Source organism: Chionomys nivalis, chromosome 1, assembly GCF_950005125.1.
Source record: "Chionomys nivalis chromosome 1, mChiNiv1.1, whole genome shotgun sequence".
NCBI classification, from domain to species: domain Eukaryota; kingdom Metazoa; phylum Chordata; class Mammalia; order Rodentia; family Cricetidae; genus Chionomys; species Chionomys nivalis.
Genome location: NC_080086.1, coordinates 169,024,190 through 169,038,914, shown reverse-complemented (window position 1 = coordinate 169,038,914; position 14,725 = coordinate 169,024,190). Strand labels below are relative to the sequence as shown.

The 14,725-nt window shown below is 43.8% G+C and overlaps 1 protein-coding gene across 3 annotated transcripts in view; it reads left to right on the top strand.

The window, feature by feature from the left end:
- Positions 1–14,725, top strand: part of Lrguk (leucine rich repeats and guanylate kinase domain containing) — a 111,879-nt gene that overhangs the window by 61,307 nt on the left and 35,847 nt on the right. For all 3 annotated transcript variants that reach the window (XM_057770273.1, XM_057770282.1, XM_057770263.1), the window contains exons 13-15: positions 3,119–3,232; positions 5,641–5,842; positions 8,051–8,146. In XM_057770273.1, the coding sequence (XP_057626256.1) occupies positions 3,119–3,232; positions 5,641–5,842; positions 8,051–8,146 (412 nt within the window). The remainder of the gene's footprint in view (positions 1–3,118; positions 3,233–5,640; positions 5,843–8,050; positions 8,147–14,725) is intronic.

Genomic DNA, 14,725 nt, shown 5'->3' with positions numbered 1-14,725 from the left:
CAAGTGAGCAAGTTCTGTACACCATAGGCTGCTCTCCCTGCAGCTCTGTCAAAAGAATGTCTTGGACATCAGACGCCTTCTCATAGAACTGTCTTGGTTTATTAAGGGTTTTCTGAAACTTCATATTTCTTTATTTTTTTCTTTTTTCTTTACTTTTTTTTTTTGAGGCAGGGTTTCTCTATGTTGCTTTGGAGCCAGTCCTGGAACTAGCTCTTGTAGACCAGGCTGACCTCGAACTCACAGAGATCTGCCTGCCTCTGCCTCCCGAGTGCTGGGATTAAAGGCGTGCGCTACCACCACCTGGCCTGAAACTTTATATTTCTAAATGCCTTTAAAAGAGATTTGAGATTTGCCTTCAGAGTACTGAGAAGCATTTCCTCCCTAGGATGGAAGCCCTCTCCCTCTCACCATGAATGTTAGTTTCTGCTCGAGTGGGGCTTTTTCTCAGGGAGTTTGGTCTTTTTGTTCTCCAGATGCACCCCCTGCTCTATGGTGTTCATAGCTTAGCAAGTCTGTAGTCAAGTTAGTCTGGTTCAGTCCCCAACCTACGAAATCACCACACTTCTAGGCTCTAGTTAGCTTTACAGTTTAATGCGCCACAGAAATTCCCATGTATTTGAGAAGAACTCATTTTTCCTCTTTCTGCCAACATGTATTACTTTGATGTAATTTCCATCAACTTGAGTTTCACCTCCAATCTCCTTTTCTTTAGAGTGTGGCCCTGTTACATGAAGAGAGCTAAGTCTAGAGAATCGTAGATTCAGGACACGTTGTCAGCCTTCTGATCGTGCCCACACTGTCGGCCTCCTGCACATGGAACACCCCTCCACACACCACCCACCCAGACAGCCTGGCTCTTGTGATAGACACTCTGGCCTGGGCACCCCACACACCGACTGTGAGCAGCCACACCTAGCTGCTAGCTGGATAAAGCATATGAGCCTCCACTCTTTCCCGTGTTCACGCGTCTTTTCAGCCAGCTCTTCCTCCAGCCCATCCGCAGATAGCTACATCCGCCCTTTCCAGAGGAACCATGCTTAGTCATTTCCCTACAGAAGCACTCCCTCTCCTGTGGAAATAGAACCACTGGAGACTTTGGTTTTGTGGCCATTGCAACTTAACTAGGAAACCCACAGGCACTGGGAAAGAAGGGAGTGTGACCAGCCAGAGCTGGGGGAGCTACATCATCTCAATGCTTAACAAGTCAGTTGAATGGGATCTCTTTTATATTATATGCACAATACAAGGTCTCTTCCAACCATGCATGCTTCCAGAAAGTGTTTATGAGGCCTGTAGAGGAAGTAAACAAACATATATCTGAAAAATAATTCAGATATGCATACACATACAAACAGGACTCACAATAGAATACTAAGAATTCTCCAGAGAAACAGAACCAGTAAATAGTATCTCTGTGTATGTGTGTATATATGTGTGTCAATGTGTATATGTTTGTATATATACACATACACTTATACACACACATATACATATGGATATATACATATATACATGCACACACATATACATACAACATATATATACACATATGTATATATACACACATACACTCATAAGTATACACACACATGCAGATTGGTCTGGTAGATGTATCACATGGATGTGGATATTGACAGGCCAGAACTTTCTGTGTGTGTGGGCAGCATGGAGACTTAGAAGGTCCAGCAGTGAAGGTACTTACTTACCTTTCTGTTCTGTACAAACCTTAGAGGGACTGGGTGCAGTCCACCCACACTTCAGGGCAGTCTCCTTCTTCCAAGTTCACCAGTGTCATTGTTAATCTCACCCCTAAATATTCTCCAAGTTGACCCATTAACTTAACCATCACTCGTGGTAAATAAGCAAACACATGAAAGATAAACCATAGCCACGTTGTCTACCTTCATAGGTGTACATATTTAAATGCACAAATACATATGGGAAAGGATCAGAACATTTGTTTCCAAAGAAGAAAGAGATTGTGGCATCGAAAGAGTAAAAAATTGAAGGTTTTTAACTTTGATTGTATTGGTTTTCCTCATTACCCCAGCACACATAGTCCCCAGAAACCCACCCAGCCTCAAAAGGCACCCTGCGTCTCCTGCCTAACCCTCTCCGGCAAACAGCCAGGCTGTCATCTATACATATCTCCAGAACATCTGGAGCCAGGAGGGTAGCAAGAAGCTCTGCTGCTGCTGCTGCTGCTGCTGTTAATGACGACAGTATTAGACTCCTGGCTGCTTGCTATTTTTAATGAGGCACCAGCCATTTAACAGGGTTGGATGCATCCCCAAACGTTATTTTTTTAAAGTCGTGCGTTTCAGAAGGCACACTTACCAAGGTCAGCCACATTCTTATTCTTTCTGCTGTCAGCAGCTCCCCAGTTTCGATTAGTCCTAATGATTTAACAAATAGTCAAAGGAAAAGTCACAATTTGAAGGGTATATTTTTACCTGCATTTTCTTCTCTTTTCCTCTTGCAAGGGAATGCAGCTGTCACAGGAAATGGGGCTCCAGAATACACAGAGAGGGTGGTATTTATAGATAAATGACTACAGGGCGCAGCCATTCTGTTGACTAACATTTGGGGCAGTTTCAATCAAAAGTCGTCTTTAGGAGGAAAACCAGGCTGGGTATACTTTTCCAAGCTTTTAGGATGCCCACAGCCTTCAGGATTACCTGTTCCTTGTGACTTATCTTGAAATGCAAGGAGTTTAGGATCAGGGTCCTTTCCGAGAAGCCTGGGATGCTGGCATAGCTGCAAGGGACAGGACAAGTCATTAGTTTTACTCTTTTGACAGTGAAGGTTTGTGGTGTGGATTTGGCAGGAAATAAGGTAAACAATTATCATGGTCTGTCCTACCAGAAGCTTCCACCCATAACTTTCCTCAGACATTTTGTCAATAGATTATTTCAATAAACCTTATTTTCATCGGGAAGAATTCTGAGTAGCCCCCTCAGAGTTTGGTGGTGTCTCACCATCCGTTACTGTTGTGATGTTCTGTACTTCCTAGCACTTTAGTTTGTGTGGAATTAGGTGAAAGTTAAGACATCAAGTGATTTTATCATTGCATTACAGCACCTGTTATGTGCAAATCTCTGTATTTTTCTAATTCCAGGGGAAATTTATCCTAACATTTAGTTACGGTAACCACAATTATGGATTAAATAGGGACACTGTAGAAGGTATTGCAAGAGATGGACTAGCAAGCTGCATTCATATGGAAATAGAAGTAAGTATTCTTCATTGAGCTATGAGTACCTGTGCTTGTGTGTGTGTGTGTCATGTCAAGTTGGGGCTGCAGTATCTGGATAACATACTGCCGGGCACAAGAGAGATGCTACAGAAGCATGAAGTGTTAAGTTTATCGTCAGTGTGGGAGACCTATGAAAGTTCAGTGAAATTTAGGCCATAGCCTCATTCAAGACTTACTGTCTCTTCCTCGCTAACGCATCCCTCTGCTGTTGCAGCGTGTCTTCGTTTATATGGAGTGGGTACAGGCGTGGGTGGCTCCTCTCCACTCGGGACTGTGTCAGCCTGAGTGGTCACTCTGTTCCTTCATTCTTCACAGGGGCAGGCAGGGTGGGCTGTCATTTGGCGCTGGTTGTTCAATGGATGCAACGTCTTTATACTTTTGCAAGCTCGACTTGCAGGCTTCAGATTTTTGTCTCCCTTCTCAAATTAGAATGTATAGACATTCTTTTCAAAATTCTGAACCCATGAATTTCCTACCCTCTTGTCTGAAGAATGAACATGTAACTCAGCCAAACAAATCAGGTCTTCAGTGATGGCTGATTTTTTTTTTAAAAAAATACTTTTACTAAGCAATATAAATCTTATGATCAGACAAAATAAATTAATTAAAACAAACATAAAACAAAACTTGACAAGGCGGTTCTTTCCTGTTGACTGAACATTAGCTTCATCTTCCTTTGTAACGCCAGAGGAGGAGACAGTGGCCCCTTTTGGTGTCTAGTGTTGGTTAACTGCTCCCTACCTTTAAAGGAGCTGGGCACACTTGCGTCAGCTCTTTAACTTCCTGTATCATTACCTATTCTTTTTGCAGTTGACTGGTTCTGTACCTTTAAGAAAAGTCTTCTTTACTCTTTAAAAAAAAAAAATCGGTTCTAAAAAATGTCTGCCTTGGACAGAGAAAACAAAAACTAATGCGTGTTTGAGCGTAGCAGCGCTCCTTCTTATTGTGTCCACCTTCTTCCGGCTCAACAGCTTCCTGAGTGACAACTCCTGCTTCCCTTTCTTTCCCTCCTGAGAGCTTACCACTCCTCATCTTTAGGAGGTCAAATCTATAAACTCTTTTGTTTCCCTGCCTCTCCCCAGCTGAGGTATTTTTTTTTTTCCCAGACTGCCCTTGTCACCGACTTTTTCAGACACGGTTTTGAAAGCAGCCTGTATTTCTTCCCACTGAATCGTTAAAGCAGAAATTTTGAACTTGAGTTAAACCGATGATGCTAGAACTGAGATGGAAGGGACGTCATAGTCCATTTGGAACAACTCTCCCACGTCACCCACGAGGAAACCTCTGCCCAGAGAGTTCAAGGGATGTGTGCAGAGTCCTTAGGATCTACGAAGCTGAAGTCACAGCCCAGAGCTCCCAGTTTGCAGGCCATACCACGTCACTCTGTGGCCGTCTTGTAGCAGGCTGTGCTGACTCTGGTCTCTCCCCTCCAGAAAGAGGCTAGAAGACGTGGAACCATAATGGTGTTGGCAGTTATTCCAACCAGTCTTTAAATTTTGCATCTACAATGGGAGGAAGTGTTGGAGGCAGAAGCTCTGGCCCTCGATAAGGGAGGCTAATACTTTGACAAACCATGAAAGCAAGGTAGCCTTGGTGGTTCTGGCAGCAGGAGCAGTAGCTATGGTGGTATCAGGAGAGTCTCTGAACTCAGCCAAGTACAGTGGTAGCAAGGTCTAACTGCTACAAAGAAGACATGTTTGGCAACCCCGTCCCCCACTCCCCCAAGCTCAAGAACTGGTCGTGACCGTAGTAGTCTGATCATGGTGCTAAAGTTCTCTCTCTCTCTCTCTCTCTCTCTCTCTCTCTCTCTCTCTCTCTCTCTCTCTCTATCTCTCTCTCTCTGTCTCTCTCTCTGTCTCTCTCTCTCTCTCAGGTATGTATGTATGTACGTATGTACGTATGTACGTATGTACGTATGTATGTATGTATGCCTTTTTGAGTTGCTGACTTAGAAACAAGAATGGTACCAAAGTGATGAATGGCAGAGGAGTACCAGGGGAGCCTTTATCCCTGGGAAGATCTCTCTCTTCTATTGTTTCAAGATGCCTATTGAAATATGGAATTTTTGATAATAACATGGCAGTATTGCCATGAATATCCCCATTTTATGCCTGGCAATTTTCTTTTCTAACAGCCATATTCATTAGAACAATTAACTTGAGGACAAACAGGTGGAATGAATTTGTAATGGTTCCTACCATAATTTAATATTTGATGAAGAAAGGAAAGTAATCCAACCTTGGAATATTGATAGGAAAGTAGCAGCTGATGCTACAGATAAAACGTGTTCTTCGGTGTGATTCTGTGTGTGTCCTCTGAGTTGTCACGTTCTGCAGTGATGTCCCCAGAGGGGAGCTGCTTCTCACTCGCCTTTTCTTCCCCAGGGCGTAAGAAGTTTGAAATATTCCTATTTCGAGCCTCGCTATATCTTGGTGGTGCCCATGGACAAGGAGAAATATGAAGGATACTTGCGGAGAAAGGGATTATTTAGCCGAGCAGAAATTGACTTTGCCGTCTCCAGGGTGGACCTTTACATTCAAATTAATCAGAAATTTCCAGGATATTTCGATGCGGTGATCAATGCAGGTCAGTAATGCCCGGCAGAGTTTTATTTATTTTTTTTAATATGCTTTCTTGTTTGAAGTATATAATCACTGCACTTCCAATTTATGTCCTGGGAAGAAAAGTCTTAGGAAACAGATATTTATTGTAATTAGAAGCTGCAAAAAGCTGCAGAAGGGAGTAAGAACCTGGGAGCTCTCATCTCCCACTGTTTCCATGAGAAGGTTAAATCGTGTTGGTCCATAAAGTTGTGACTAATACAGTTGGTATAAAATGGACCCACATAGATTTCTTCCCCTGGGGACACTGTGATAACAAAGGTGGGTAATATCTCATTTAAAATACATGTTTACGCTTATAAAGGCATATGAAGCTCGCATAATTTTATCACAATCTACTTCTACAAAGAAACACAACCACTAAAAATATTGGAAATTTGAAAGTATCTGAGGGAAACATTTTCAAAAACCACCTCAGAATAAAGCATGCTATTTTTTTAACCCAGACATTTTCTAATTTTATCACCACAGAGAAATAATGAGTGTTTGAGGGAAAGCATATGATAATTACCCACATGTATATATGTGTTGTGTTCCATAAGTATGTACAATTATGTAGATTCAAATTTTATCATATATAACCAGGTAGTGGTGCTGCATGCCTTTACTCCCAGCACTTGGGAGGCAAGGCAGGTCAAAGCAAAACAAAACAAAACAAAAATTATTAAATAAAAAAGGCTACTAGATTTGGAACAGAAGCCAAAGAGAGAAAGATAGAGAAATTATTGAAATATGGAACTTTCTGTTTTTAACTATACTGTCTCATACATCTGTGAAGGGATGGTAAACGCTGTGTATAGATGATGAGATACCTAGGAGCGGTGAGATGCTCCGCAGGTCACACCGCCTGTTGCCAGACCAGTTCACTCTCTCAGACTCGTGTGGTGGAAGGAGAGAAATGGCTTTTAGGGGTGGCATGTTTGAGACAGGGTTTCTCCATGTAGCCCTGGCTGTCCTGGAACTCACTCTGCAGACCATGCTGGCCTTGAACTCAGAGATCCGTCTGCATCTGCCTCCCGTGGGTGGACGTGCTGGGATTAAAGGCCTGCACCACCACCGCCCAGTGAAAACTGACTTCTGTGAATTGTCCTCTGACTGCTACATGCAGCCCCTCCAACTAATAAAGAAATGCAGTGATTACAAAAGGGGGGCTGTTGTGTTACATGCCTTATAGTCTCAGCACTCGGGAGGTACAGGCAGGCAGATCTCCATGAGTTTAGGGCCAGCCTGGTCTACATAGAGTTCCAGGCTAGCCAAGACTGCACTCTGTCTCAAACAAACAAATAAAATAAATAAATTTCTAACCACCTTTTGGTGAGATACTGGATAGAAAGGGGGACATTAAATTGAGCCATATGATATTGTAGTGTTCAACTACTATACAAATGATAATTTTATATGGTTCACGTAATCGTATTTTCAAACCTCTGAATTTGTTACTGTGTTGCATATCCTTATTGGTTTTGTACAGCTGCATACAGATACTCACAGTGAATGCTTAACGCAGTGCCTGCTCAGCAGGTTAGGACAGCATAGCAGGGCTTGCGGTCAGTGCCGCGAGGCTGAGATTAAGGAATCAGCTGAGTTGGGGTCTTGTCTGAAGGCTCTGGGGGAAATCTTAGCACCCGGGTCCCTTCTTATTGGCAGAATGCATTTCCTTGGGGTGTGGGCCTGAGCTCCCACTTCTTGGCTGGCTGCCTCTTGAAGGCTGTGCATAGTCCCCGAGGATGCTCTTTGGTGTTATCTATACAGTGCTGGCCCTCTTCTACCACAGAGAGTGCATTGAATCCTCTCTGTGCCCTGAGCCTCTGACTTCTATTCTGTCATGGACTAGACAAATCTATCCTTCTGTGGCTATGATTTGAGGGAAGCCCCCTTCACAGTAGCCTGCAACACTTGTGCCATTAGTAACCTTAATTATACCTGCACATCCCTTTTGTATATGACGTAATGTAATCACTGGCATGAACCCTCTTCATCTCCGTGGGTTCTACCCACACGTGCGGAGTGGAGACTACAGGAGAGGGAAGTGTCACTAGGCTCATCTAGAATGGTACCTGCCACAGCAGTAATAAAATGGGGTGCAGTTAGCAAACCAGTTTGCTTGCCATTGAACGCTGACTGTGTTTGGACATGATCCTGGTATATTAAGATGTTCTCTTGTTTGTTGTAGACGATCTGGACATTGCCTACAAAAAGCTAAGTAAGCTCATTCGAGAATACCTGGGATTGACCGAGGAAGTCACTAAGGGTTTGGCTCCAACTGCAGGTACCAGCCAGTTTCCTCTGTATCAAGTTTATTTTCTGTGGAAAATAAGGCAGCTCTTGTTGCTTGGGTATTCATTAGCTCGGCTAAAGCTGGTTCGCACTATTTACTTCCTGCATTTTTTCTGGGGTATAGGAATCAGCCCTTTGGGTGTGTAACTCTGATTGTCTCTATACCTGTAGTGGGACACTCCCCCACCCCCAGGGAGACACTAGGCAGTGCCTTGGACGTGGACAATAAAGAAGAGTTGGTCTCATGCTCCGAATTCAAAAGTTCTTCCAAAAGTCTATTCCCTTGTGGAACTAGAGTATCAGACCTATCAAGTATATATTTAGTCTAAGAATTTTAGTGTGAGAGTTTTCTTACTCTTTTTCTTTGGACTGCCAGTCCTGAAAAAGTTGCACTGCAGAGACCAGTGGGTACTCACTGGCCAGAACATGTGATGGAGGGGGGGCTAGCCCTACTGCTCCCTTGACCAAGCTGCCTAGCTGTTCCGGGCTACGGCTTCTCATCCTGAAGAATAGAAACTACACTACCTTCCTGCCTTGTGGACCCTGAGCAGCAAATGCCGAGGGATGTGTGAGAGCCTTGACTTGGAATCTAGGCATTCTGAGCCTAGAATTTGGGGACATGACTATTCCGAGATGTATTTGAAATGCTTGTCCCTCAAACTTGCCTCATACCCACTAGGATGGCTGCTTGCTTAAAAATGTCCGGAGAAATTAGAATCTCGTGCTGAAAGGAATATAAAATGTGGTAGCTGCTACAGAAAATGCCATGTGAGACACCTTCCACGTGACCCAGAAGTCACTGGAAGCGAGATCTCGAGGCAACAGTTAGACACCCCATTCATAGCAGTGCCAACAGCTGACGCCCCCGGGTCCAGGGATGGCTGAGTGGATGAAGGAGACGTTGCATACAGTCTTTGATGTTATTTCCTCTTTAAAAGGGAAGGAAATTTTGACACATTACATGAACCTCGAAGACAGTGTGGCAAATTAGCGGGTCAGAACAGAATAGATACCATACGGTTGTCTTCTATGAGGTATTTAAAGCAGTCAAATTAACAGTCAGAGAACAGAAGCGTGCTGATCAGAGTCAAATGGAGGATGGAGCATCGCTGTTGGATGGGTAGAGTTTAAGACCGCAGAAGATGGAATGAGCTCTGGAGATAACAGTGAGGATGCCACAACAATGTCAGTGACTTAACGCATTGAATAGTACTCGCAGCCAAACTGTCTGTACCTCTACCACAACAGGGATCTTTCCTAAAGGTCCCTCTGGGACAGAACTGCAGGCACACAGGCATATTTGCAGAATGCTAACCCAGGATTGTTGCTGCCTTGTAGATGTCTTGCAGCATGGTGGTCCCCCTAGGATCCTGTTTGCCTGGTGGCACTCTGACAGACTGTGACAGAGTTCAAACTCTCCAGTTCACTGCACCATGTGTGGTTCTGAGCGCTCTTCTTAGGTCACTTAGTCCTTGCATTTCGGGCTGAGGTCAGTGCAGCACCAGTAAACTCACGGTTATTAGCAGACTTTCCTGCCGTGAGTGTCTCGCGTGTTAAAGGAACTAAGGGACGGCATGGCAAATAGAAAATACTTGAAGCCAGGTGGTGGTGGTGCACGCCTTTAATCCCAGCACCCGGGAGGCAGAGGCAGGTGGATCTCTGTGAGTTCGAGGCCAGCCTGGTCTACAAGAGCTAGGTCCAGGACAGGAACCCAAAAAAGCTACAGAGAAACCCTGTCTCGAAAAAAAAAAAAAAAAAAAAAACTTGAAGTAAGCCTGGTCTATCAAATAGGCTTCACTGCAGTGCGCCTAGTGCGGTTTGAACCTCACGGAGCTTTCTCTTGAGGAAGCAGGGCTCTCTTTGCTTTAATTCTTTGCTATCCAAGCAACCTTGTGATCTTTAATTTGGTCTCCTGGGTGGCCCTGGCCCCCGTCGGGGCTGTACCTTACGTGAGAGCACGCTGCCTGCTCCCTGTACCCGAGCCATGTCCCACTGTAAATTAATAAATTGGTGTGCTGGCTTTTACATCACCCTCTTGTGAATTTGGATAAACACCAAGTCCCCCAAGTAACTGAAAATGGCCCTGGTCTGCATGGTGCTTCTGAACAGAGGAGCAGTGAGCAAGGCCTAACACAGCAGCCGCAGCCTCCGCCATGCTGTTCCGTAGCTCTTCTTATTTCTACAGTGATCAGGACCCTGACTATAGCATGCAGTTTACTATTTGGCAAATTAAGAGGCAAGATAATGTGTGCACGGGACAATAGACTCCCGCTTTAAAGCATATAATAAAATCTTACTTATTTGGAATAATTAGATTAGGCCTATCTGATTTAATGAAAGGTATAAATTATAGAATTTATAAAAATGTCACAACTCTCAGAAACACTCACTAATCGAAACTGAAGCATCTAGTTATTGAATAATGGAATTCTAGCTTGCAAAGTAGACAGGATGGATTGCAATCAATCATCAGATCTATATCCTCGACAGAACCTGATTTTCTGAAAGGTTTAATATTCTGAAACAGACCGTGTTTTCTTAAGGCAAAAACCTTATCTCATGTTTACAGTTAATTTGCAGAGGGAGTTATTTTTTCAGCTGATAATTAAAGATAAACTTCCCCTTCAGTGACAGTGCACAGATCAGACAGTATTCAAGGGAGGATATCTGAAATGCTAATGAATATAGTTCTTATTAATAAGCTTTTAGGGTATCTCTGGTGCCCCCAAGGAGCCAAGCCAATGGCTTCTGTGAATGCCAGGACTGTGAACTCCTTGCCAAGGGTGAGGGTCACCTGGCTATAGGGTCAATACAGATGAGTGAGGCCTGTTCTCATTTCGTTTCTGCTGCTGTGGTTAATTGTCCTGACAAAGAAGCAATTGGGAAAAAGAGTCTCACAATTTCAGGCAATAGTTCATCATGACGCAAAGTCCAGGTGACAGTTCATCACTGTGCAACGTCCAGGCAGCAGCCACTTTAAGCATCTAGTCACATCACATCTACAGTCAAGAGCAGAGAGAAATGGATGAATTAGTCTCGCTTGCTTGCTAGTCCTAAGCTTGATTCCTCTGTTCTTACATAGCCCAGGAACCCCTGCCTAGGGAATGGGGCGCCCACAGGGAGCTGCTGAGTTTTCTCACATGGTTAACATGCAGTCCCTCACAGACAAGTCCACAGGTCAACCCAATGTATACAATTCTTCACTGAGACTTTCTTCCCAGGGGAGTCTAGGGTTTGTGTCTTGTTGACAAAAATGATCATCATAGGGCACAGACTTAATTGCCTCCCCTTGAAACTGTAAAGACCCATGAAAAGGATGCAGAAGTACCGTCCTCGGCCTAGTTGGGGCCTTGCCTCTTTACCTCTATTCTGAGGTAAGTTGTTCTGATCTCTTTTCTATGGCATATATGTGATATATATTCATATATATTCATTTGTTATATGTTCATATATATATTCATATATATGTATGTATATATATATATATCCTAAAAACTAAAACAAATATATTAGTATAGGGGATTTAAAAAATAATTAAAATGTCAAAAGAGAGAAAGTGAAATAAATATTTACAATTCTATGAGAGGTTAGTCTGAACAATTGCATAACTGACTAGATGGGTATCTGAAGCCTTACTTTTCTGTCTTAAATCTATGAATTTGCAAAATCATCTTTTTCTTAAAACATAAAAGAAAACTGTATGCAATATTGTGGTGCATTACTGAAGTCAGGCTTGGAGAGCTGAGGCTTTCCCCAGCTGGATTACGGGTATCTGTGTGTTGAGCTTCAGTACAAACAGAAATCTTGTGCCCATGGCACCACCTTTCTAAAAGAGATAGTCCGGTGCCAGTGCAACCTAAAGACAATTCCCAAATATTTGGAGTAATAATATACGGCTTCATCCCTGGGAATCATAAGCTGCTCACCTGTCACTGGGAATACAGTGATAATGTCCAGGTCACAACGAGGATGCAGAATGGTGAGAGAAAACCCAAGAGCTGTGTGCTCCGAGGACAGCATCCACCACCTAAGCTTAGAGCCCTGAACCTTCACCAGGATGGGCTAGCTGAATTATCACCGAATGCATGCATTACTAGCTTCAGGTATTTAGTACAGAGAAGCTCCTACGACTTTAAATACGCCATCAATCTTAAATGCAGACCAGTTAAGTGCAGAACTGTCCAGTTTTTCCCCAGGGTAATGTAGGAAATATTTGTTTCTAAAGCATGAAGCTAGCAGTATAGTTTCTATGAAGTAAGGAGATGCTCACTCATTGGCAGCTTGGTGCAAGGGTATATACGCTCACCCTCCTCTCTGTAGGGCAGTGGTTCTCAGCCTTCCTAAAGCTGCGACCCTTTAATACAGCTCTTCATAAAATTATTTTCATTGCTGCTCCATAACTGTAATTTGCTACTGTTATGAATCATAATGTAAACAGCTGTGTGTTTCCATGATCTTAGGCAAGCCCGTGGAAAAGGGTCATTTGACAAAAGGGGGCGCGACCCACAGGTTGAGAAGTGCTGCCTTAGCTCCCTTGTCTCCACCTGCCACTGCTTCCAGCGAGCCTTTAAGGCAGGGGAGCTAATGAGCAGCCTGAGTTCTTGCCATAAAGGTTATGAAATGGAATTATATTTTTCCTATTTCTGATTAATGATAAAGGGAAAAACGGAGCAATTTGCCAGTCCATAAAATGGCGCTTTTATCTTCTAGTAAAGGGCATGGTGTCAGTTAACCAAATTTTCTGAATCGTTAAATCATCAAAGTAGAAAAAGAAAACCTGTGTGTCTGCCCATGAATATGAAAGGAGAGAGAGTACCTTCAGCGCCGAGTGCCATTGGCCTTTTGCTTTGCTGTCTTGCATGCATTGTGTAAGCATGCATAATTTGCCATTTTTTATCCTTTAGAACTTTTTGCATTTATCTCCGCGCGCATGTGTGTGCGTGTGTGCATGTGTGTGCCACAGCATGTGCATGCAGGCTAAAGGACAACTTGTGGGAATTGATTGTCCCCTCCACCACGTGGGTTCCAGGGATCAAACTCGGGTCATTGATCTTGGAAGCAGGAGCTTTAACCACTGGGCCATCTTACCAGCCCCAGTTTGCCATTTTAATTACGTTAAGTGTAAATTTCAGTGCCATTAACTACATTCTCAGTGTTGTGTAACCATCACTACCACCGATTTCCAAAGCTTTTCACTGTTTAAAAAAGAAACTCTAGGGGCTGGGGAGATGGCTCAGTGGTTAAGAACACTGACTACTCTTCCAGAGGACCTGGGTTCAATTCCCAGCAACCACATGACAGTTCACAACTGTCTGTAACTATAAGATCTGACACCGTCACACAGACATACATGTAGGCAAAATACCAATGCAAATAAAATAAAAATAAATTATTAAAAAAAAAAGTCTATACTCAGTAACCATCCCCTACCCCTGGCAACCTCTGACCTACTTTCTAGTCTCTGCAAATTTACCTGTTTAGTTTCACTTTTAAATTTAACCTTGTATCTTGTCTAAAGTTGTGTTTTAGTTTGTATCTGTGGTAAATTTGGTGATAAAAATGATGAACAGAGGGTGCATTAGAAGCCTCACGGGGGAGGCGTTTCACCCTTGCCCCCTTCCACTCTCAGGAGACTTCTAGTTTGACTGGGTACAAAACAGGACCCGACTAGAAGGCTCATTGTGAATCTAGAGTAGCACCCACCCACCCCTCTTTAGTGGGGGGACAGTGGTCAGGGACACATTTACTGCTGGAGATGGACCACTCTGGGGTCAACAAAGTCTCCCCCAAGTTGAACTCAGACTAGCTTCTTCAAGGTTGCTCCAGACTGACGCGTCACGTCTGACCACTGCATGGTTCAAAGCTATGCTGTCTGGGCTGGTGTTTAGGTCACCAGAAGCATGTCAAGGCTTCTATCATTTATACGTAATTGCCAGATGGGGGTGACTGTGTCCAGGACACCAGAGCACTCCAAGAAGATGTGACTGGGGGAAACAGGCCCTCTCTATAGTACCAGTATTGCCAGTAGCGTCTGGGAGCCATTTCGGGAGCCAGGAAGATCTGGGGTGATGGTGAACTTGAGTACAGCAGCGTGGACCCTTGATCTTCAGGAGCAGACTCTGGTATCTTAGGTCGTCCTTGAACCCATGCCTTCCTTCTTCCATTCCTTTCCCACTGAGCTCCTGCTGGATGCTGAGCCTCGAGGGTGTTAGAGAGACGGGACTGCTCTCAGTGGCCACAGCTTACGTCTTAACTGTTAACCAGCAAAACCAGTCTCATTTATCTGGAAACTCTCTTTACCACCCACAGATCCAAACTCCGTTTCGAGCAAACATCTGAATGCTTATTCATTAACGTTCGCTAGAAATGGTCCTAACATCTTTCAGAGAACTGTAGCTACTTAGTCTCCACAAGGAAAGGGGAAGTCCTACCTGTGGTTTTCTTTTAAAGGTCCTTTGTGGGCTGGAGTGATAGCTCAGAGGTTAAGAGCATTGCCTGCTCTTCCAAAGGTCCTGAGTTCAATTCCCAGAAACCACATGGTGGCTCACAACCATCTATAATGGGGTCTTGT